Below are 22,508 nucleotides of genomic sequence, written 5' to 3'. Positions count from 1 at the left end.
AGTCGATGGTTCGGAAAGTTAATGCTAATAATTAGTACATAATATGGCAGGACATAGTGAAGACATCTAATTAGCTATATAATATTGCGCTGTCGTTAGCAAAGTCGGTAAATTCTGTCTTCGCTGGCTATCGGAGCTGACCTTCTCTAGGTGTCCGGGCAGTTCAGCTACGTAGAGCAACGTTTACACGGAACAGAAACTCGGTAATTCGTATATAAACTAGTCCATTTTCCCCAGGTTTGCTAAACATCCATAACAGGAGCCAGTGCCTCCCACAGTGCACACCGATCTTTTTGCGTTCCTTGAATATCCTCCATCACTGTCTGATTCGTCTGTATCTTTAGTCTCTCTCCTGTCCCCCATGGCATCCAGTAAGGCGCACCCTCAGCTCTGAGACTGTTAGGATCCAAAGTTTTCACAAAGCTAATATAATAATTCATGACAATAGGAACAATTCCGGCATTGATATTGGTAATGCTGCTGCTAAGTCCACCCCCGTAGTTCGGTCCGAAAATGGCCTCTGTCTCGAAGGTATGCGGAACTCCCAAACCCTTGCTAAGGGTCTCTGGATCTTGCACATTATATCGGTAACTCCAAACCTTTTTATTGCCCATAGGGTAATACCTTGTCATTTTAGTGCTCATATGAATGCCTGGACAGGTGAAGACAGCATCTCCAAACGCGGCGGACGCAGCAGGGAAGTATTCTGCATGAAGCGGAACGGGTGTCATACCCTGATATGCGCGATTTATCGATTTCAATTGGCTTGAGCTAAGTCTGGGGTAAAGGCTGGTCAAGAATTCGGAAATATCGGCCGGACTGGTTGCATTGTAGGCGAAGTTAGATCCTTCGTTGGTGTCTCCGCCGACAATCAATGGAACACGGACGAATTTTTTATTCGCGAACAGAGTATAGAGACGGTCCTGGACGAGAGTCCCGTCGACAACAGGGACAAAATCCCAAAAAGAGGGCGTTGTACGTGTGGGATCTGTTGGATCTGGTGAAGTAGCCTGTGCTTTCTGAATGGCCGTGATGTTGGCAGATCGCAAACACGACATCGTGGAGCATCCGACAGCCTCCATAAATTGACCTAACTGTGCCTCGGATTCAGAGCTATTTCGTTGGGCAGGCCAAAATGGACTCTCAGCCACTGCTCCAACGAAAAGACCGTCATCGCGGCCCCCGTATGCTGCAAGATGGTAGGCCACAGAGCCTGCGCCGGCCGACGCACCATGGATAACGACATGATTTGGATTGCCACCAAACTGGGGTCTGTCAGACTGGGGGAATATGAGACGAACGGATAATGGTAGGTTTCCTTACCAGGTATATGTGCTTCTTTACCCATTGGAGGGCTTTCCGCTGATCAAGCAAGCCGACATTGAGGTCACCATCTTGCTGGGCCTTGTGGCCAGCTAGAAAGCCCAATGCTCCCACACGATAGTTAAAGTTGACCAGTATAATTTCATGTCCGGATTCCTCTATCACCTGGGTACCGTTGTAGTTTGCATTCGAATTTGTCGCATATGCCCCACCTTGAATATACACCCAAACAGGGAGGTTGGATCCTGGTGTGGCATTAGATGGGGTAAAAACGTTGATGAAGAGACAATCCTCGGCGGTTTTTTGGGTAACATTCTGGCCGGTGCCGACACATACTGGGCCAAACTATCAGACAAATTAACAGCCGGCCTTCTTGGAAAATCCGCACCCTCTTACCGCTGATGCATCCTGGACGGAAGACGTTCGAACAGGTTCTTGGGGAGCCCGGAAACGAAGCTCTGCTAGTGGTGGCGCTGCATATCGCATGCCCAGATATTGATCTACTCCGGCCGGAAGTCTCACTCCTTGGTACTGAGCGTAGTCAAGGTTGATCGTCGGTCGGGGTGAATCAACGGGAGCAGCATTTTTACCCTCAGCCAGAAAGGTTAACAAAGCGGACAGAAAAATGGTTAGTTCCATATTTGCCTCCAAAACCGTTATTTATGGGCATGCACTACTTGGTACCACACCACTATTTATTGAGAGGCGGGGTAATCCCAGACGACCCCTGCTGTTGCACGGCCTTTTGCTTATATAGTATTAGCATAATGAGTTTTAACCTTGGAGCAGCTGCATGCGGGGATAGTGGCATAGAATAGACTATCATATGGAATTGGTCATGCTTCATTAAGGTAGCAGATGACTACTTTCACGGAAAAATTTCCTCCATGCTGCTAGCGTGGAATTCCTCGCTTTTTCATCGTGGGTTGCTTCAAAGCATTATTTCTTCAGGCGCAAAGCTCGAGGCCCTTATCTTTGCCTACATCCTGATAGAGGGCAAATTATATGCACTATTTGAGAAATGACGGTGTCAACATCGACACCCCGCAGGCTTCCCCGCAAGCCCCTCGGGACGATTTGAACCGAACTCCATTCAGATTGATTTACGTTTTCTTTGGCTTGTTTCTTCCAATTTACTATGGCCGAGAATTGTGTTATTGTACAAAGCTAAGAGCAGTGGATATGGACTAATCTCTCATGGGAGAATAGCCCCGGAGCCACCGAACCACTTCCAGCCTCGATATCCCCATAATTCGTTAATCAAGGGTATATTAAACGAGTTTGGTTGTACACCGTACTTTGTATCGTGATAAGCAGAGACTCCCCTATATCGCCTCCATGCAAGTCAAGCTCAGGAATCACATCCCGCGGATCTCGGTAATATTATCCTAATACAATATAAGAATACGTTCAGTTGCCCTCCTGCACACGCTTCCCATGTCCACAGATCTTGAGATAAATGGTCAAACACTGGCTGCAGCTCGATTCCAACTCATGCGCATGCTATCTGCAGCTCTCCCTGCTCTTTGTTCCCAGTACTCTATCCTGACTGGATGACCAATTCTCTGCCGTATTGCGATCCGCTTGAGATTGGGTAAATGCGAGCGCAAGTCAATCAGCAAATGTCGCACATAATCATGCAGTTTCGGCTCATCAATTCATGCCCTAGTCGCTTGCCCGTTTTCCCACTAAAGACACATCCATCAAGTCATTCCGGGTGAGAATAATGGTTATTATGCTCGATACATTCTAGTCCAGGGCTCAGATTACAAGACCAGACCTTCGGATGGGTACGGTTTTTAGTGGGGCTTTCCGCAGCCATGGAGAAATTTAGGCTATGTATGATCACGTGCCGCTCAGGCCCTAAGCCCTGTAAAAATAGATACAGCGCGGATTCGAATAGATCGACTATACCGAATCAGCCCGCAAAAGATCTGTACCGAAAAGATGGAATTGTAAGCTCCATACACATTTTGATGATCCAAAGTTCGAGTCTAGTATATCTATCTGGATATACAAGCCATACGTAGGCTCTATAGATTGACACAGATCGATTCGATGGATCTTTCATATATCTTGCAGTTCATGTAAATCCAGGTCAAGATCCATATATATATCTGGCAGGTCTTCAGAAGGAATTGAGTAACATTGACCACATCCGGATATAACTTACAGCTCATATGAATCATATACATATATTATGACTTAAAGTCTCAAATTCAGTTTTATGAACTTTTATTAATGCTTTTCGCAGTTGTTTAGCTATTTCGGGAGTGGGATGTGCTGCGGGTTTTTTCACCTGCGGATGCTGGGTCTAGAATCTACAGTCACACCGCTGCGGGTTCAGTGCGGGTTTGCGGGGATTAACAAATATCCAGGGTTAAACCATTGGTTTTTGGTTGAACGGCAGAAAATGCTGTTCAAAATGTTCCCAATTTCTCTTGGCATGGTAGGCTGAGAGAGCTCTGGTGTATATAATCTTTCCTTGGAGCAAGAAAACGAAATGCAAAGACCGCAAAAAGATCATCAACGCAATAGCCGTCGGATAATTAGACAAGCAGATTGACGTTTACGGGAGTTGACTATGTAAATGGGAGGATAGGGCAAGGCAAAACCACCAAAGTATCAGTCCTTAGCCTCTAAAAGAGCTCTCCATTGACAACCGTCACAACCGCTGTTACAAAAAGATGGGTACTGTGTATATAGTAGGCACGTGGTCACAGTGTGAACGGTTTCCGGGCCCGCTTTTCACTCTGTTGGTTCACTTTTCTGCCCTTGATAAGATGAGAATCTCCGCTCACAACGCCCATAATACGCCCGCTATATCTAAGTACCATCCCAAAAACGCTAGTTTCTTAGGATCTTCCTGCTATGGGCTTTTGCCCTTATTCCAAAAATGGCTCGATCTATACCCAATAGCAGTATTACGAGTCCTATTATTATGACACTGCCGATATTGCATGTATTCTGCAGCTTTTGTGGAGGTAATCTTCGTGATGTGAAGAATTTCACTAACCGCTTTAGCTCAATCATATCTACTTGAAGTTCCAATATAAAAGAAAAGCCTTTCTTATACTACCTCCATTATGAAATTGCTGGTAACTGTTCTCTTACGGAGTACATTCTTGGCATCAACTATTCCTAATGTGGTAATCAGAATGTCGGCACCTGGCAGAATGGCAGTATGAGTACCCGCTACGCAGGACAGATATGACAATACAGCACTCTCCTTAGTACTATAGATCTAGGATTCATCGGATGGGACTTAAAATTATGACAAAAGAAGGTAGAGACTTACATGGACAAGTCTTAGAAAGTTCTTCTTACGATCGACGAACCCGCGCCACGGGCTCAAGGCGGAAGCGAGTAACAGCCAATCACAAGGCAGGACCCAGCCCTAGGCGAAGCGGGCCGTCATGTGACGCACACAACTCAATCTTTTCGGCCACAAAAGAATCTGTTGGACTTTGAAGCTTTCCGACGACGACCCCAACGACAACCGTACTGAGCCCTTTCACGATCCCTTTTAGGAGGCTCTGTCAAGATGACTGTCCAGAACCACAGTACGTGATTCCTTGAAATTCGATCCGCCGATATTTCTATATTCTCCCAATCGCTTCGTCGTGGTGTCTGGGTGGAGAGTTGCATGGTCCGAGTATGCTGATGAATCGTTCTTCAGGTTTGGCCTCTTCCCGCCGGAAGTCGCGCAAGGCGCACTTCAACGCTGGCTCCGGCGAGCGCCGTGTCATCATGAGCGCCCCTCTGAGCAAGGAACTCCGTGAGAAGTACAATGTATGTTCGAACAACACCGAGAACGATCTGCAAACCCCTTGAAGAAGTCGGAATGGATATTGGCCTGAACCCTCTCTCCTCAGTCGGGATTGGGCTCGCTCACCCACTGGATTTTTGGATGGAGTTAGGAGGAAAGCAACACCAACGACATGAAACTGGGGATGAAACAAGAAACATAAGGAGCACAGTTCTGACGCAGTCCTTGATAGGTCCGCTCTCTCCCCATCCGCAAGGACGACGAGGTCACCATTGTCCGTGGAGGCCAGAAGGGCCGTGAGGGCAAGATCACCAGCGTTTACCGTCTTAAGTGGGTTGTCCACGTCGAGCGTGTCGTCCGCGAGAAGTCCAACGGCCAGAGCGTTCCCCTCGGTATCCACCCCTCCAAGGTCGTCATCTCCAAGCTCCACCTCGACAAGGACCGTGAGCAGATCCTGGAGCGCATCGGAAAGGGACGTGAGGCTGCCAAGGCCAAGTCTGCTTAGAGGGTTTTGTCCGGGGTTTAAGTTCATGTTGCAATGGCGGTGACGGCGCTGGAGTTCTGAAAGACTCGCAAATGCGAGATCCAACCTCCTATGATCAGGATATATCTGCTGGAATGAAAAACGAAAAAATCTACTTCCTCGGTTCATGGTCTGCGCCACGGGTTTTCAAGCCGTAGTGTTGGACTGTTTCCCCTTCAAGCGTATTTAGGGATAATCTACCGGCAGCGACTCAATTGTCAGAAGGCCGTTTTCCTTTTTTGTTCAATGGGTTTCTTGACCGCGGACTACTCTTTGATTGTCCCTTGTAGCGAGGTCTCTGCATTGTTTCTCTCTCGGCTCTATCGTTCGGATAACAGAACGTTGCGTCAAAAGATCATCTCCTCAATAACGTCTCAACAGGCCACAATAGTTGAAGATAGACGAAACACGTAGAGGAATTGCGGCACCATATTCTGTAACCATAAATCAGTGTCCCGCTTGCAAACCGACTTTGACGGTGTCCCTTCAATAGTGAGGTACGAGTTAGACCAAATAAACCTTGGAATAAACTTGCATGTTTGATCTCAATCGCGATTTGGTGGCACCACCTACATACAATCTAGTTTTAGGTCTCATGTAGACCTTAGTCTTTGAAAAGAAACATCCATTTAGAAATGTTAGACCCTCAGCCAATGCGAATAGACTCACGTTGTCTTTGTATATATATTTGACTCCGCTGATACTCGAGTTCATCAAGTTAACTCAAGCCTCATAAGAGATTGTCCACGAATGCTTCCATCAATAATCATCAGGCGGTGCATACCACAACACAGAGACTGATGGATACTTTTCATCGCAAAGACTGATCGGGGCATATTGGAAGTTCGTTATTCATTTGACTTTCAGGAACTGGATATCGCTCACACCGCCTTTTGGTTCCGCTTTCCTACATACGCAATTTATTGGCAGAATTCAGCTTATCAGGTCGCTTCTCGTCTATACAATTAAAATAACAATCTCAAAGTCACGTGGGCAGCATCTAAACTATTTCTCAAGAGTTTCGCAACTTCTTAAGCGAAACTGCCCGATTGGCCAACCAACTCACCGCCAGGTATTCTTCGCTTGAAGGTCATTTGTGACTGCAAGTGCAACCGGAGCGGTAAATCCGGGATATTTCTCGTCGTGATTATTATTTCGCATCAGGCTCCTTGAAACTATAGGTTTAGAGGTAAACTGGTTATGACTTTGCGCTATTGATCTAGGATCTCATTATTCGACAGAATTCTTTACTGAGTTGTGGATGTACTGTTAGACGGCTAAGACACCACAATTTTTGGTTACAGATCCCTCAAATCTCATACGCTGCCCTAATGGAGATAGCCAAGATCACGCAGTGTAGCCTCCGGCTTTCATGATCATTTGAAAGATTTGGCTATCAAGCTCCGCGTCTTCAGCGGTGGTTTCCACTGTGGTTCCATGCACTACCCAGTCATATAGCTCTTTGAGCTGTAAAGTTAAGGATCTTCGTAGGTTCTGCGAATAATAGTTTCACGGTACCCAGCGCCATCCTTTTCGCAGGTGTGCAAGGTAGTCGGAAGTCCTTTCACGTAGGGAGTGTCGTACCGTATGCGGACCGATTTGTTTTGACTGTATATTTCAATATGGGCGTCGAAGCGAGGGACGGAGTCCATCCCGGATTCATAGCTCACTGCAAAGCCGGAATACTGAAAAAGCACACTATTGATTCATGGTTATTTTTGAGCACGGTCTCGGCCAGAGTTTAAATCGTTGACCCACTTCCAAAAGGAATACCCAAGATTTGCTCCCAGGACTTTGGTTAGCATACCCAATGCTTCTCGCATCGCAGATAAGTCATGGCTCCCTAAGCCTCCAAGAATACGCCACATGGACGTGGAATACTTTGTAATTGGGACTCCACATTCTGCTACCAGAGCCTGCCTCACGAGCTCTGTAGCGCATGTGGTTTCGTCCTCGATATCATGCTGGGAAGGGGAAGTTGGGCGCTCATTCGAAATATGCATTGATGGGCTTAAGTACTGGGAGTCCGAGAGCCCGGATATTGGCAAAGCGCGACAGATTATAGAGTCGCTACAAAACGAAATTCTCGGTCATGGAATATGACTGCTTCAAGTCAACCTTATAATTGTCTTTATTTTACTTTCTCTATTTAGACTCATCTTGAGCATAAACAAGACCACCGTCCCTTCGAATAGTGTCCATCAACCTTAACATTCTCAAAGTTTCATCCAGGGGCATGGTTTCGCTTTCCATCCTACCATGGGTAATATCTCTCGTCACTGCGTCTGCCTCGGAGATAAACCTGTTGTCCCAAGAGGATAGTCGAATCTGAAAACCTGCTTTTCTGATTGATTGTCACGAGCACAGGCACACTTTTCAGTTGGAATCCCCTCGGACAACTGGCAGCAACACCAAAGATGGCGATGGTGCCCTCGGAGCCTTCTATCCGCGCGAATGTCTCAGGTGGTCTAAAGCTAAGCGTGGAAGTGCAGACCGCTATTATATTTTGAGATTCATAGCTCAAGAATGCCGCATTTGATTCGTCGATTACGTCAACCAAATTCAACACAGAGGCAACTTTAGGATCAGGATACTCATTGCCGAGCTTCCCAGCTCCCAACACCAAAGATGCGTAGGCTAGGGGGTATATGCCTATGGCCAGTAGTGCTTCAGCGTGGTGTCATACTACTTTGTCCTAGTGCTTATAACTAAATACAGGAGCGAATACAAGCAATGTGAGGCTTAGATTCTCATCCTAATGGCTACTTCCTTGCTTTCTTACCATGAGAGTTGGATAGAGACAGCAGGAGGCTTTTCGGGCCTCGTCATAATGCAATCCACCTTTGGCGGACCCAAGCGAAGAAACTTATAGTATGGGGCGAATATATCAACTCCGATGTTTCTCCTAATCAATCAATACTTTACTATTCTTATACATCTCCTATCTTACCTTTCAGTGACTTATCAAACCAATCAACACACGTGACTCGTGCCTTCCTAGGTATAGGCGTAGTTTCCAATGTGATCCGGATTACTCGCCTATTCTTGAGTCGCGCTAAAGTTTTATATATGATATTAATGTACCTATAGTTAAGGCCAGATATACCAAGCTCTAATTCTTATTAATATCGTTGCCCGGTATAGAGGCAAGTCCAGGGCTATTTTTCTACAAGTGTTTCTGTGGGAAAGTACAACGTACAGTGTCTTAATTTATTATAGTCCACTCTCTAATACACTACCAGGACTATACTGTATTCATGATGCATTATTAACTTTGCTTTTGCTGTTTACTTAGCCTTCATCGTGTAGTCGTCAAATAATGGCATGATGCCCCTTGCAGTAGGATTGACTGTTCTGTCAACAATATGACAACTTTTGCATAAGGATAAATTTGATATGTCAATATCAGCCCCTAAAGCGCAATTCTATGACGGGAATACAATAAAAAGAACCCTTTTTCTAGTTCTGACACGTTCTAGCCGTTTGACTAATTAGTTATCGCAGATTTTCATCAGTGCGCAAGACCTGTATGTCCAATCTAATATGAGAGCACCTGCATCGAAATGAAATATCTGGTCTCTAAGCTCCACTTTATCATAAAAAGAGGCTACTAGTAGGCCAAAAGTACGATTTTCTTTTTCTTCTAGGCAACACGATCGGGAACCTGCAGATTATTGGCATTTCCCTTCTGCTATTGTATGACACATAGCAAAAGCCGCCGATCATATTTTCTGTGGGAACTAGGTGTCCTTAGAGGGCTTTTTCTTGTTGCACAGTGAAGACTTGTCACATTCCTTTTAGCACTAGTGTAGTAATTATCTTATGCCTACCACAGTGTGATTATCTCAAAATGAGATAAGACAAGAAAATCAAGAAAGCAATGGTATAAAGAGGAACACTTCCACTTACATTGTGACTCTCACAGCTTTGAGAAGTCTCAAGTACCATCATCAGACAAAGCCTGAATATCTCTGATTTTACTTTGCCATACCGTGCATACCCAGCTACTCAAAATGAAGCTTCTAGAACATCTCTTTCCCTTGGCCGTGGCCTTTCTACCCATGACCAGTGCACTCCCAAATCCTGTGAGTACTCCATTCAAAAAATGAATACCAGGTGCAAAACTAAGTAAATGACCTTAGGAAATGATACAAGGTGTTGAGCTGAAGTCTGAACCCAAACCACCATCCTTGATTTACAATGATCCTGTCGGTGGAACCGGGGGAAAGGACTTTTCAGCCATTTGCGCAGCTTCCGAGACTATCGATACTATCCACTTCTGGGTCGGGGATGGCGCTGGTCAACCCAAAGTACTCCGAGGACTCCAAATCACCTGGTCTGACGATCGGAAGAGTGCAGTCTATGGAACGACGACGGATGAGTACCAGTCATTCAAATTTGCACCAGGTGAAACCATCAAGGAGATGCAGATCGCTGGGGCTTTGCGCGCAGATAGCATAGCTTTCACAACAACTTCCCGCTCTTTCTTTGCTGGTGGTCAGGGAGGGAAGAAAGTTACGATGAATGTGGGCAGTGGCATACTTGTGGGCTTTCAAGGAGGCGCAGCCAGGGACATTGATCGCCTTGGAGCTATCTTTGCACAAGTCCAGGACCCTCCTTCCTTGAAGGTTGGCCAGTGTATGGATTGTCATCAGTCGTGACGGATACCGAACAGAGGGAGGTCATTTGGGGATTAGCAGCGCTGTAGTGCGTGGAAATGTAATATTTACTAATAAGTTAATGTGAAAGCTCTAAGGCTCCAGTAGTGGCAGTGATAGAGCTGGTTGATTGATGATACTATTTAAGGCTAATTTAAGTACAAAAAGCCCCGAGGTGTTGGGGGTCATATGACCATTTAGGCGATCAATCAGGTGACCGACAGTTAATAGTAATAATTGTTCAAGTTCAAGTTATGTTCGTTTGACAATATATAGGGCTATGGCCTTTGCGGAGTGTGGCGCAGTATTACCTGGATCCTGAGCACAGCCTTGTCGGTCTTTTCATGTTCGTCACCTACGCAGACTCAGTTAACAAAAGCAAATATCCAGCTACCATGGCAGCAGTGGCGACCAATCTCTCCCAGTTTCCTCGCTTCACAAACCTCCCTCCGGAGCTGCGCTACCTTGTATGGCGTTGTGCCCTGCCCCACGACGTTGGCCAAGTCCTATTCCCTTACAAAAAGGGGTGTTGGTGCTCTCGGCACTTGTCGGAATCTGATGAAGCATACACCGAATGGTGCAATATCGCATTCGAGTTCCGCCACGATTTATTGGACCCGGTGCAGTTTTATATAGCACTAGTCTTCGTCAACCGGGAATCCAGGGCCATCGCCTTAGCCTGGGCTCGAGAAATGGGTATTCAGATGCGCTTTCACAGGGACAAACAGTCCTTCGTCTTCGTGCGCCAGTTCGACCCAGTGCGTGACGTGTTATACGTTCCGTTTGACAAGGTAGATGAATTCATCCATGAGCCTATCGATCGCCAATTTGAGCCAGATCTCGTCGGTCGGATGGTGGACGTACAACCAAACGTCAGACATATCGCCGTGCCAGAGGCGCTGTTGCAGAGCGATCCTGCTGCATTACGAGAGATATTTGACTTATTCTATCACCCAAAAGTATTCTTTATCATTATAGACGCGCAGCCAGACTGGAATGAAAGTAGCATGAATGTATACCAGCGGTGGGAGCTCGATGCTCTGCAGGGAAAAGGCTTCTTCTGGAATTCCGAGCATGGCCGCTTTGATTGTGGTATTGGTCTTTCAATCGGTGATGAAACCCTATATCAGCGGATAGGGAGAGCTATAAATGCTTTGGGGTCATCATTCATACAAAGCCATCTTGTGGATGGCTTCGAGGTCCGGCCTGCCTTTGGTGTTAGAAAATGACAGATAAGCAGGGCTTTTTATGTTATTGTACCTTTGATTTTCACACGCCCCCACGGGGGTTCGTCCTTACGAATATGGCGCATATGCAGGGCCATGTCAATCGACCGTTGAGGGCGCTGCGCGAGTTTGTGGATGGGTATAGAATGGGCTTAGAAGTAGGTGCTGCATTATAGGTCTATGCTCGAGTTGGTGTTCACGCCGATTCAAAAGAGAAAAGGGTGATAAATTGGCCGGTATAATACTTTGCAGAAAGATTGTATCACTACTATCATTCCGTAGTTAGCGAAAATGCTTGTCACATGTCTGGTCATATGACATCCTAGCGGTTTATCATTAGGCAGTGGAATGATCCTAGAACAATACATTAAGAATAATCTCATAAGAAAGCCAATAATCAAGAACCGCCTTCCAACGGGGCCGTGACAATGCTGCTCGGTTCGCACTGGTTTCCCTTTAATTCCATTACGCTCAACCCATTAGTCTAAGTATTATAATTCCATCTTCTTCGGTACATGGTAAAGAAAAGCATAGCAGCCGTGAAACGGTCGCTATCTCACAAATTCGTAACTCTGAGAAACAGCAACATCCTTGTGTATAACATGACGATCAGGATGATGATTCTGCTGAGAAGGAAGACTCATTAATGATTCCTCAGGCGCTTCAGCGCATTCAGCAGTGGATATGAGCTGCGTCTGGTCATTCTGTTGGGTTTGGAAGGAGTTCGTATTATTACGGCTCTTTCTGGAGGCAGAAATCTTCTTCCAATTGTCGAGCTCATGGCTGTGCAGATAGCTGCCACTATTAGCATTGCTGCTCTTGTTCTTAACAGAGACGAAATATGCGCTCAACGCGGGCAGACACGCGCATATGAGCCCGATACCTGCTTCGGCGTTTCTGTAAGATAGTCAGTTCGAGTCCGAGCTGATACGAATGAGATGTAAGAATCTTACGCTGTCAATACAGCATGAATCCAGAACCATGTTATGTCTGTTGTCGGGGCCTCCTCGACCATGATCACTAACCGCCAGATACTAAATGCAGTAGCTATCCCACCCGCGCCCAAGATACCAATGACCCGGAGCTTTTTCATGCGCGACATGTGTAGTGACCACAGCATCGGGACCGGTAGGATGAGGATCCATAGGTCGCTAACAATACTGATGGCTGAGTCGGCGATGATGACTTTCTGCTGGTCAATACAGGTCCCGCCGTCACTCGTGCCATACCAAAATGCCGAGATGGGTTTGCAGAAAAATATCTTGATAAACAGGGCGGGGATATAGTAGAGCAAGAGCACAATCAAGCTGATGTGAATAACAAGGACCTTGCGACGGTCGGGGGCGAAAATCCGTAGCATGACTGAGAGCAGGGCGAGCTTGACAATAAAAACCGTGGGGACGTAGATAAGGGTGATTGCATAGGATGCCTTCACTCGTATGTTTGTTAGTGACTGTCGCTGTTTTAAATATAGGAGTAGACCTTGGAAATGGCTTCCTTCGCTGGGTTATCTACCTTCTGGAATTCCACAAAGTCACTCTTTGGGACATCCCATCCATGATATCCACCCCCGTAGGCGTTTACTACATCTGTTAAATATCATTTCCCATGTTGCGCTTTTCCGTGAGGTGAGGCAAACGTACACACAAGCATGTTCACGCAGAACCCAACGAAGAGTACCTGTTGTCGGGCGTCAGAATGTATTCATGGTCGTCAGGGTCAGGTACAAGAGGTGGTTTACCCATCCTGCAAAAGTTGTATCTATAAAATAACAGTCGTCAATATCAGTATGATAGATTACGCATTGCAAAGGGCTAGCGCTTCACTAACAGTCTTCCAATTCCAGCTTCTTTCTAAGGCGTATCTTGATAATGATGCGCAATGCAACAGCAACTGTCACAACGATGATACACAAGAGTTGCGTTACCAAATTGACCGTGTGGAGGACGTCGGTCGGATGTTCGAAATTGGAGGTGAGCCCTGGAGGCGGTGGGATCACAGGTTCTACAGTCATATCGGTTCGGTAGGGCTGTCAAGAACCCTAGATGACGACCAGTATACAGGGGAGTATCAAGTCGATCGGTAAAAGCAAGCATTTGTGGCCATAGTCTTTGGTAAAACCTAGGCTACTAACTCAGAGACGATCGTCCACGAAGCGGACGACCACCAGAAGGAATTGGAGACGAGATGAGAGGATGCGAGAAGAGGTGGGATAGTAGATATCAGTGCGTCCATCACATCTCCTGCATCAAATTTCTCTAACACCACCCAAAGGGACACGATGATGTTTCTGCCTTTGCGATAATCTGAGCCACCATGCACACTACTCAGGTTAGGGATTAGGAGAATGGATTAGGTGGCCCAATACGCTAGATCCATCGTGTTTGACCTATTCGCCTTAGGTCGCATTAACCCGTCCCAACGGCCCGCTCCCGACACCATGAAGCATGAAACGGGTATTTAGGTACGCAGTTATAGCGGCCCTTCAGACGTTAAGGATTCTCGGGTGAATAATGCAAATGAGGACCTGCGCAAGTGGAGCCAGAAGGGGGTAAAGGTTTGATCAACCTGAATCCACAACTGACGGACTCTGATTTAGCCTATTAGTGGAAGTTATCTAGAGTTTTTTAAGCATTAATATTACGTTACGCAATAATATTCTCTAGTGTCTAAGCTCATTTTGATACGTTATCCACAGGCCATGTAACGCTAACGTAGATCGTCAAACTGCCTGCAAAGTATCTTCAACGGAAATGTTTTCCATTACTTAATTTTTGGCAGCAGCATTAATGTAGATTCTCAACCCTCGTCGAGTATACCATTTTGGTGCTGTTTAAGGTACAAACTTGTCGTTACATTCTGTGACGGGTCGGTGGAGTCGTGAAGGATTCGACGGGGGGATTAATCAATAACGCCTGTCGCGGAAGCCCATCCGCACCCATGAGCCGTTTTTGTCTTGGGCAATGTGGGGCATATAATCCCCTCATCGTCGTAAATTAAGAGTAGAAAGTTCAGTCAAGCTGAGGAAGTGGTCAAACAGGGTTCCACCAAAGCGCTCCCTAGGGCTTAGGGCTTAAACAGGCTATGAATACCTTGTTCTGATGGTCGAGTATATACAATTACAGCCTTTCCTCACACTATCAATTACTGTCTAGTCACAAGGATTACAATTAATAATGGAGTGAGAAGGGAAACATTCCAACGCAAGAGAGCCCAAGAAGCTATATAGAACGCAGCCACAATGGTCCCTGCCAGATATGGCAAAAAAGAATAAATATCTAGAGTGCTTTATAGTACAGGCGAACAAGTAATGACTGTTCTGATGCCTGCGATTGAGATAGAGCCAATCAGTTACCTCAAGACGAATTTGAGTTATCTGCACAGCTAAATGCCGATCCTTTCAAGTCTAATGTCAGTAATAATTTCCCTACATGCGGGATCGTCAGCACATACCAATAGTCCCGGAGCTGTAGGCATCAATAATCTGGATAACGACGCCATACGTCGCTCCAACTAGAAAGAAAAGGCCCAGCAGCACCAGGCCACAATGAAGAAGGAACACAATCTTTTCTTTCATAGTACCGTTCCTGTAGTGCCAGTGGTCGTATAGCCACAGCCAGCCCGGAAGGCTCATGGCGAGTGGAGCAAAACACACGGAGCCCACAAGGGCAATGAGATAGTTAAAGATCGGAATCGCCTCTGCTAGGATGAACGCAAGGGCGCCGAGGATAACCGTGCTTGCGATCCAAGTGCCCCAATGGACGACTGTGTTGGCCTGCAAATGCCGCGAATTCCCTAGGATGCGTACGAAGACATATTTGGCCGCCACCTTCAGGGTTACCATTCTGAGTCAGCCTTCCAACAAACTACATAGGGTTGGCAAAGGGAAGCTGTGGGGAAACCTACATGCAGATAAATCGTAGCGCTCACGACCAACCCCACCAACGCAACACCATAAGACACCATCTTGATCGTTTGTCCTGCACTCTATAAGACGCCTGTTATTAACACCTCATTTACGATACGAATGACGGGTCTGGGAAAGAAAGTAATACGCACCCCCAAAGACGGGCTTGCCACCCATTTCCCACACCAGCGATAGACTACCAAGCTAAAGGCAAGGTACGAAGCGGTGACAAGAACCATACAGAAGTATAGCGGCTTCTTGTAATCTTTCGGATTACGCATCTCCGAGATGACCGGCAGAAAGGCACTGGTACCGGCTGATGACACAAATATTGTGCAGGAAGCGACCATACCGGCCGCAAACCCGGGATTATTGATGGCCACGTAGCCTAGCTCATATGGGCCCTCCTGAGGTGCGGCTGCTGGTCGGTCTCGTGTGGTTACCCCGATAACGACAATTAAGACGGCGGCGTAAATAGAAATAAAGCCAGCATAGGTGAGCCAGCCCACATGCTCAAGTTTGCGAATGGAGGCAGTCGCGATAATGACAACGGTGGCGAGAAATGACCACCAGACAGTGCACGCGGCGTGGTGCGAAAGGGCATTCAGTGCGGTCGACACGCCAATAATTCCACTGCCTGTCACCAGAACGTAAGCAATAATAAACAATAACCCCGTCGCCTCCTTTGCAATTATGCCGCCGACGACCTCAGCCATATCAGCGATCGAATGGCAGTGAGGGTGTCTTGTGCGAAAGTTGCCTAAAATAACGAAACAGTAAGTATTGAAGCATCCCCAAGCCACGATACTAATTGAGCCCCCAACGGCTCCTAGCGAGTACAGCGCTGACGGCAGTGATAAGACCCCTGTCGCAAAGAGGATCTTAGTGAAAATCACGCCCGCATTGAACCACCCAACTTTGCGGAAGTTGACTCCAGTATCAGTCTTCTTGAAGACCTCCTTTTCCTCGAATACTGACCCACGGGGGCTTGTTCGCTCGTCATCATAGGCCATGCTGGCCTCTACCTTCTTGTTGTCCACCATGGGGAGAAGCTTAGTTCGTGAGGGGTGACTGCTCTAGACGGGACGGGGGTCTAGGAAGTGTGGATGGGCAAGCTGGCTGTAAGAACCAAAAGATAAAAATAAAAACGGGCCACGTGTAGGAGGTATCAACTTTTTTCTTCTTCCATTTTGGCCTAGTGAACACGGGACATGGTCCAGGGAGGGGATGGGTGATCCTCCTCGACGGTCAAAAAGTATCTCGACTAGGCTGTACGCTAGTTCGCCGGAACGTAACAATCTAAGATTTTTAGTAGCAGACAGCCCGCCCGCCTGACCCACTCAGTGCGTTGCCTAGGAATGAATTAGGGTGACATTTTGATATGGTATGATCACTGATATGCCCTCCATTCCTCAGTAGTGCCAAATTAACTTTAATAGCCTAAGTTGCACGAAGTGGAGTCGAGTCCAGACTCCAGACTGCATGGAGTGGTCTGTGTGTGGCAACCGTGCAGAGATTTCAAGTTTTCAACTCTTAGCGGGCTCTTTCTTCATTAACATAGCAGGATCATCATGCGAAGATGGAGCTAGCTAGCTAACGTGCTTTGTAGCACATAGCAATGCCAAGGTCTATAGAAGTCACCCCTTGCCTAGTTCTATCAGTCACTTGATTAAGTTTGCTGGCCGTATTCGTCATCTGATTACCTTACTTCATGGACTGGCGGAGGGCTCTATACCATGAGACTATCATAATGACTGACTCGGGTTAGGGCATCATCACAATCAGCAGAATAATAAAATCGAAAGGTAAGGTTAGAGACAGATATGAGCATGTCTACTTCTTCAGATTGACAAGGACGTTGAAATTGCCTACCTGGATCCTACGAGTAAATCTCATCGGTGAAATATGGTGAGCTGAGGCAACAGCCTAGTTCAGTCAACTGTTCAAAGCCTGCTTTGGCCCATAACTCGCCTTGATCAAGGACCCCGTCCACTACCCAGATAGTTGTCAAACTCGCTTACCTTATCATTGCCTCTCTGCAAGTAAACAGTCTTCACTCTGTTCAAGCACATTCTGCTTTAAGTTCTCACTTGCATCACAATACCTTTGTATCTTTTTACCATATCACCCAAACAAGTGGACCTGGTAACCTACAGCTCATGCATAAAGGTTCAGCAGCAAACGCAAGCTTTATATCATCTTTCAGATGTACTCAATATACCAACTCCTTATTTCATGTTTATCAGAATTTCACAGGGGTTATCCTCTCGTCAAGGCCGAGGCTCAGGATAGCAGTCTTGCATAGCTTGACCGATTACATTATCTCGGCCATGAAGTGGCTTCAATAACATGAGATTCTTGAAAACTCATTACAGTCCTGTGATGATATTGTATACAATAATCTATATCAATGTTCAGGTTGGCCTGGCTCTTTCCCTGTCCTTTCCCACGTATCAGAATACAGGGCTACAATATCAATCAACACCCAAGTATCAAACAACATGGCAAACACAACGAACCCACCAGAATCCTATGAAGCCCTTCCTTTCAAGACCATATCTATTTCCCATGTTCCAGAGTTCTCGCCCACCGTTACCAAAGTAGTCGTCCTGAAACTCAATCGCCCACGCCAATTCAACGCCGTAACGGCGCAGATGATCGATGAGATAATCGCAGCATACCAATACTTCGATGCCGATGATCGCGTCAAAGCAATAGTTGTAACAGGATCAGGGCCAGCATTCTGCGCGGGCGCCGATCTCCGAGTCGGGTTTTCTACACTGATTGATGACCTGAGGAAGGATCCCTCCAAGATCGAGTCCTACAGAGACGGGTGCGTGCTTCTACATCAATCATAGTTCCTCTGCTTAAAGTCTTTCACTAATATACATTCATATGCTTCAGAGGTGGGCGAGTCGCCCTAGCAATCCACAAGTGCTCCAAGCCCACCATAATGGCCATCAACGGCCCCGCAGCAGGATTCGGAATCACCCTAACACTACCCGCAACAATCCGAGTAGCCTGCGCGAGCTCCAAAGTCAGTTTCGCTTTCTCGCGACGTGGGCTAGCAATGGAGGCCTGTAGTTCCTATTTCCTACCGAAGCTGGTGGGAATGTCGCGTGCACTGCACCTGGTGACGACTGGTGCAACTTATACCGCGGCTGACCCGTTGCTGAGCAACCTTTTCTCGGAGATATTGCCGACTCCGGAGGAGACTGTTGCATCGGCGCTTAGAATCGCGGGGGAGATTGCCGCAAGCACATCTACAGTGAGTACGAGGGTGATGCGCGATTTGATGTATAGGGCTCCCGGGAGCGCGGAAGAGGCCCATTTGTTGGAATCGAAGGTGTTTCTCGGTATGTTGATGTCCCGGGATAGTGCAGAGGGTATGAAGAGTTTTGTGCAGAAGAGGGATCCCGAGTTTAAGGGAATTATGCCTCGTGATGCGCCTGTTGGTTGGCCGTGGTGGGCAGCTGTCGATGTGGCTTCGAAGGCTAAGCTGTAGGCTGCTTGTTCTGCGGCCAGGTAGCGTCAGGCTGCATAGCTGTTGCTCATCCATTTATGTGTCGATACATGATATGTTTCATTGCGTGTGTAGTTACAGTCGAATGCTGTTCATAGTATATGCCTCCGATTGCGTTAATACCTCGTGCGCGGCGATAGGATACCGCAGAGGTATATATATGTAGAAGATATCAAATGTATCACAATGACAGGGCAGCGAGCCACAGTTAAATAGCTAGCCCCTTATCAGTGTATCATCAATGCTGTTTTAAAGGCAACTTCGACGTCAGTCCGTCTAAAACCGGGCGCCCGGCCTAAGATAACAACTCCGCGGAGTAGCACTGGCGTATGTTAGAGCTAACACCAATGGGATAACACAAAGGGCCATCATACTGCTAATAAACTGCTCAATATCAAGCATACAACTTTTGAGACATCCAGACAAGGTCGCAATGTTGGCATCTAGAGAGTGTCAGTGCTCTGGCTCTCGCAACATCTACTTTAACTATACCTTCAAATGTGTGGGAATCATAGGCCTTTGTCGACTGGTAAGAGGGTGTGTCTCCGTTTTGTCCGTGGGATTCAGTTGACTGCGGTATTTGGCGAATCCGTTGATCATGTACAGAAGGGAAAAGAGAAGATGCATCCAGATCCACGCCTTGTTCTCTAAGGTATCCTTCCACATCTCGGCAATCAAACCATTCACCGCCATATCCGCACAATTCTAAGAATCTCTGATGATTTGTTTCTTGGCCAACTTCGCCCATTCCTCTTAGAGGCTGGAATAGTCCGAGGACTCGTCTAGGGGTTCTCGTATTAGCAGGATATATGGGGTTTCCCAAACTATCTTTCCTGGGATAATGTGTTCCAACACCGCCGATTGAATAAAGTGGAAGGTTTGGTATCTCCAATGCTTCTTTTGCCCCGGCGCTGACGAGTTTCCGGAAGTAAGGATACATTTGCGTCCTGTCTTGTATACAGGGAACCAATCTGAATACTCGGTAAACCTCAAGTGGATGGGACCGTGCATCGGTGAATAAGCGAAAGGCGTATTCCAGACTATAACGCTGGAGTCTCCGTCGGAAGTCTTTTTCTTGGGACGAGTATGTGTAATGAATGTCTTTGCTGTGTAGTTGTGCGATTTGCTGAATTCGTGTTGAACGGCCGTTCGAATTGTCTTCCAGTTCCTCACTAAAAGACACATGTCGAGGTCTCTTCTTCACAGAGTCTGCTGTAGGCTCCTTGTGCTTTCTGTGTTGGTAATCCTTCAAGCATCCACAATCTATCTTAGGAATATCTTTAGGAGCAGTGTCATTGTTGGGTTGTGAAGCATCTTTATCAGAATCAAGACTTGATGGGGTACTAGTTTTTGTCCTTGACTGTGTAAAAGGTTCGGAATTTGAGGTCAAAAGGTCACTTATGCAATCCAGGTGTCTAACAAGCGCAGGGTAGCTAGATTTTAGCTCGGACGGAAACGCAGCTTTATAGTCAGCGATTGCGGTAGCGACTATATTAAGCCTGTCTTCCAGATCTGCTGCACGCTCCTTGGCCTTTTCAAGAGTGGCTTCTTTTTTGAGTCTGTAGGTCCGTTGAGCGCGTCGGATCTGATCTCGACGATCCTATGTCTGGATAAGCTTGCATCAACTTCAAGCGAAGTTCCCCAGAATCATACCTCTGATAGAACAGCCCCACCATTGCTGGCTTCCAGTCTAGGTCTCCCCGCACTTCTCCGCACGTGCAATCGAGAGCGTACCTTAGGCATACTGTCTGTAAAGGTATCCTGGTTAGCTTTTTCCGTGGGGGACTCCGAGCTCTGAGCTGCGGGCGGCGAAGTGATCTTCTCATGTCCTTCGCTAGGAGCTACTGTATCTTTCGGTACGAGTTCCGACTCCCCCAAGCCATCTCGGCCGGCTGGGATATACTGGCGCGCCGAAAGTACATCCTGTAAGCGAGAGGCCTGGCGAGTTTGGCGCCGGTTCACCATGTTAGCTAGAGGGGCCGTGCGCCCGGTTAATGGATAGGAATATGATTTTGATCGTTTATGGTTTCTGGTTGGTCATTAGACTCAGTCACAGGGTGGAGTGTAGGTTCGGTTCGGTACGTTAGACGCATGAGAAAAGTCGGAGGTTGACATTCCCGTTGACGATTCTTATGCGGGTTGCCGTGATAATGTAATCTCGATCGCCTCGGCTTCCAACCGGGCCAACGGTTGGGGCACATCTCGCCGGTACCCTAACTTTATTGATGAGAATATCTCCACTCGACCCAACAGGATCCCCACCGGCTTTAATCTGATGGCAAATTGTTGTCAGAAGACTACCAGGGCACTCTCCATATTCCTCTTTCTCATCTATCTATGTATCTATCTATCTCTAGCCTACACTTTCTTTATAGCTCATTATGAGCGTCATGTAGCTCCAGTCGTGCTCTTCTTATCGCCACAAGAGATCAGTATACCGACCCAGCACCTTCGTAGCATCTCCATCAAAAGTATTATGCACGGCATCCCATCCAATCTTCAATTGTGCAGCTTCCAGATCCCGCTTCCTCCGCTCCTCAATCGCACTCCACTTAGCCAGTCCCTCGTCTATCTCTTTGGAAGGTAGAAGACCACATTCGACCATCATCTGCTCCGGCGCGAAAGTCTTACGTCCCTGCTTAAAAACATACCGGGACACAGCAGACGCGAACACCTGTTTCTCCGGTGACTGATCGCTACCAGCCTTCGGCCGTGTACGATCTCCGGGTGTATTCGGCTGCAGCAGAAACTTGCGATGGGGAAACGCGCCTCTCTTGACAAAGTGCGACACAATGTAGATCCATTTCTCGTCCCAGCTGAGAACCCGGGACCAGACTTCATACGGCTGGTATGGCTTGATCTCCCTGCGAAAGACAATCTGCACTCCGCTCAAGATCATGACTGCGGTAGTCGGGGTAGGGCGGAATGATAAGCGTTGGCTGAATAGGAGGAGACTCAGGTTACCGCGTGAAATGTCGAGATCAGTGAAGTAGGTCGAGTTAGACTTATGGATATTGTAGTCGCATTCTGTAAGTGGTGACCGTGTCCGGTGGATTGCTGGAAGAAACAGGCATTCTGGACTCAGTTCCTTGTGTGTGATTGGGGTTATAAAAAGTCGTGTGACTAAAGCTCGAAGGAAACGAATCTGCTGGGATATTAGATTGTATTGCATCAGTTCACCATGGAGTGTGTCACGCACAAACCACACGAAAGGTAAGTTTTTGTATGCAGCGACAAGGATGCACAGTATGATAAGTATCCAGTTATCGGATATAGCCATTTTGTCGATAGTACTAGCACAAGGCAAACGGCTTATAAAACAAGACCACAGATGACAAAGAGACATTAGAAAGAAGCTACTGGCTTCCATGGCTGCCCTCTATTTATCGGGGAAATGAAACACTACGAGAGTCTTTTGTTGGGACGCCCTCACCAACAACGTTTTGCGGGTCAAGGGTCGATTCCCTGGTTGGAGAGGATAAGCAACGTATGGGTCCTGCTCTTAAAACTATCCCCTTTTGTAACTCTTCTCCGCTGCCTATAACCCTAGACTCATTCTTCTGGTCCAATTGAGCACAT

At 47.0% G+C, this 22,508-nt stretch overlaps 9 protein-coding genes across 9 annotated transcripts; 4 read left to right on the top strand and 5 right to left on the bottom strand.

Moving 5' to 3' along the window:
* Positions 1–242: 242 nt before the first annotated feature.
* Positions 243–1,962, bottom strand: BDV38DRAFT_294236 (putative carboxylesterase; the record flags this gene model as incomplete). Its single annotated transcript, XM_032062455.1, has 3 exons — positions 243–1,265; positions 1,324–1,668; positions 1,720–1,962. The coding sequence occupies 3 exons, from the start codon at positions 1,960–1,962 to the stop codon at positions 243–245; spliced, it is 1,611 nt and encodes a 536-aa protein (XP_031912069.1).
* Positions 1,963–4,805: 2,843 nt separating this feature from the next.
* On the top strand, positions 4,806–6,152 carry BDV38DRAFT_250850 (60S ribosomal protein uL24). The gene is made up of 3 exons (XM_032055002.1): positions 4,806–4,886; positions 5,003–5,115; positions 5,325–6,152. Exons 1-3 carry the CDS (start codon positions 4,868–4,870, stop codon positions 5,595–5,597), a joined length of 405 nt encoding a protein of 134 aa, XP_031912068.1. The 5' UTR covers positions 4,806–4,867; the 3' UTR covers positions 5,598–6,152.
* A 3,333-nt stretch (positions 6,153–9,485) lies between these two features.
* BDV38DRAFT_250846 (Jacalin-like lectin domain-containing protein) lies at positions 9,486–10,475 on the top strand. The gene has a single exon (XM_032055001.1). The coding sequence runs from the start codon at positions 9,761–9,763 to the stop codon at positions 10,274–10,276; it is 516 nt and encodes a 171-aa protein (XP_031912067.1). The 5' UTR covers positions 9,486–9,760; the 3' UTR covers positions 10,277–10,475.
* An 80-nt stretch (positions 10,476–10,555) lies between these two features.
* Positions 10,556–11,717, top strand: BDV38DRAFT_250845 (2EXR domain-containing protein). Its single transcript, XM_032055000.1, has one exon. It carries the CDS (start codon positions 10,618–10,620, stop codon positions 11,500–11,502), a length of 885 nt encoding a protein of 294 aa, XP_031912066.1. The 5' UTR covers positions 10,556–10,617; the 3' UTR covers positions 11,503–11,717.
* A 282-nt stretch (positions 11,718–11,999) lies between these two features.
* On the bottom strand, positions 12,000–13,701 carry BDV38DRAFT_250844 (uncharacterized protein). The gene is made up of 6 exons (XM_032054999.1): positions 13,330–13,701; positions 13,241–13,260; positions 13,143–13,179; positions 13,015–13,082; positions 12,453–12,928; positions 12,000–12,396 (listed from the first exon to the last, which is right to left on the bottom strand). Exons 1-6 carry the CDS (start codon positions 13,511–13,513, stop codon positions 12,051–12,053), a joined length of 1,131 nt encoding a protein of 376 aa, XP_031912065.1. The 5' UTR covers positions 13,514–13,701; the 3' UTR covers positions 12,000–12,050.
* An 835-nt stretch (positions 13,702–14,536) lies between these two features.
* On the bottom strand, positions 14,537–16,691 carry BDV38DRAFT_121801 (putative neutral amino acid permease). Its single transcript, XM_032051128.1, has 4 exons — positions 15,559–16,691; positions 15,406–15,486; positions 14,953–15,328; positions 14,537–14,896 (listed from the first exon to the last, which is right to left on the bottom strand). Exons 1-4 carry the CDS (start codon positions 16,447–16,449, stop codon positions 14,856–14,858), a joined length of 1,389 nt encoding a protein of 462 aa, XP_031912064.1. The 5' UTR covers positions 16,450–16,691; the 3' UTR covers positions 14,537–14,855.
* A 1,216-nt stretch (positions 16,692–17,907) lies between these two features.
* Positions 17,908–18,911, top strand: BDV38DRAFT_284475 (ClpP/crotonase-like domain-containing protein; the record flags this gene model as incomplete). The annotated part of the gene is made up of 2 exons (XM_032060281.1): positions 17,908–18,239; positions 18,311–18,911. 2 exons carry the CDS (start codon positions 17,908–17,910, stop codon positions 18,909–18,911), a joined length of 933 nt encoding a protein of 310 aa, XP_031912063.1.
* Positions 18,912–19,033: 122 nt separating this feature from the next.
* Positions 19,034–21,069, bottom strand: BDV38DRAFT_121777 (bZIP transcription factor). Its single transcript, XM_032051127.1, has 4 exons — positions 20,583–21,069; positions 19,422–20,529; positions 19,304–19,372; positions 19,034–19,251 (listed from the first exon to the last, which is right to left on the bottom strand). The coding sequence occupies exons 1-4, from the start codon at positions 20,892–20,894 to the stop codon at positions 19,157–19,159; spliced, it is 1,584 nt and encodes a 527-aa protein (XP_031912062.1). The 5' UTR covers positions 20,895–21,069; the 3' UTR covers positions 19,034–19,156.
* BDV38DRAFT_250838 (acyl-CoA thioesterase) lies at positions 21,038–22,292 on the bottom strand. Its single transcript, XM_032054998.1, has 2 exons — positions 22,129–22,292; positions 21,038–22,074 (listed from the first exon to the last, which is right to left on the bottom strand). The coding sequence occupies exons 1-2, from the start codon at positions 22,273–22,275 to the stop codon at positions 21,343–21,345; spliced, it is 879 nt and encodes a 292-aa protein (XP_031912061.1). The 5' UTR covers positions 22,276–22,292; the 3' UTR covers positions 21,038–21,342.
* Between the last annotated feature and the right edge of the window lie 216 nt (positions 22,293–22,508).

This window comes from Aspergillus pseudotamarii, assembly GCF_009193445.1.
Source record: "Aspergillus pseudotamarii strain CBS 117625 unplaced genomic scaffold BDV38scaffold_38, whole genome shotgun sequence".
Taxonomy (NCBI): Eukaryota; Fungi; Ascomycota; class Eurotiomycetes; order Eurotiales; family Aspergillaceae; genus Aspergillus; species Aspergillus pseudotamarii.
The sequence above is the reverse complement of the archived record's forward strand: the minus strand, read 5'-3'. Positions and strand labels throughout refer to the sequence as shown.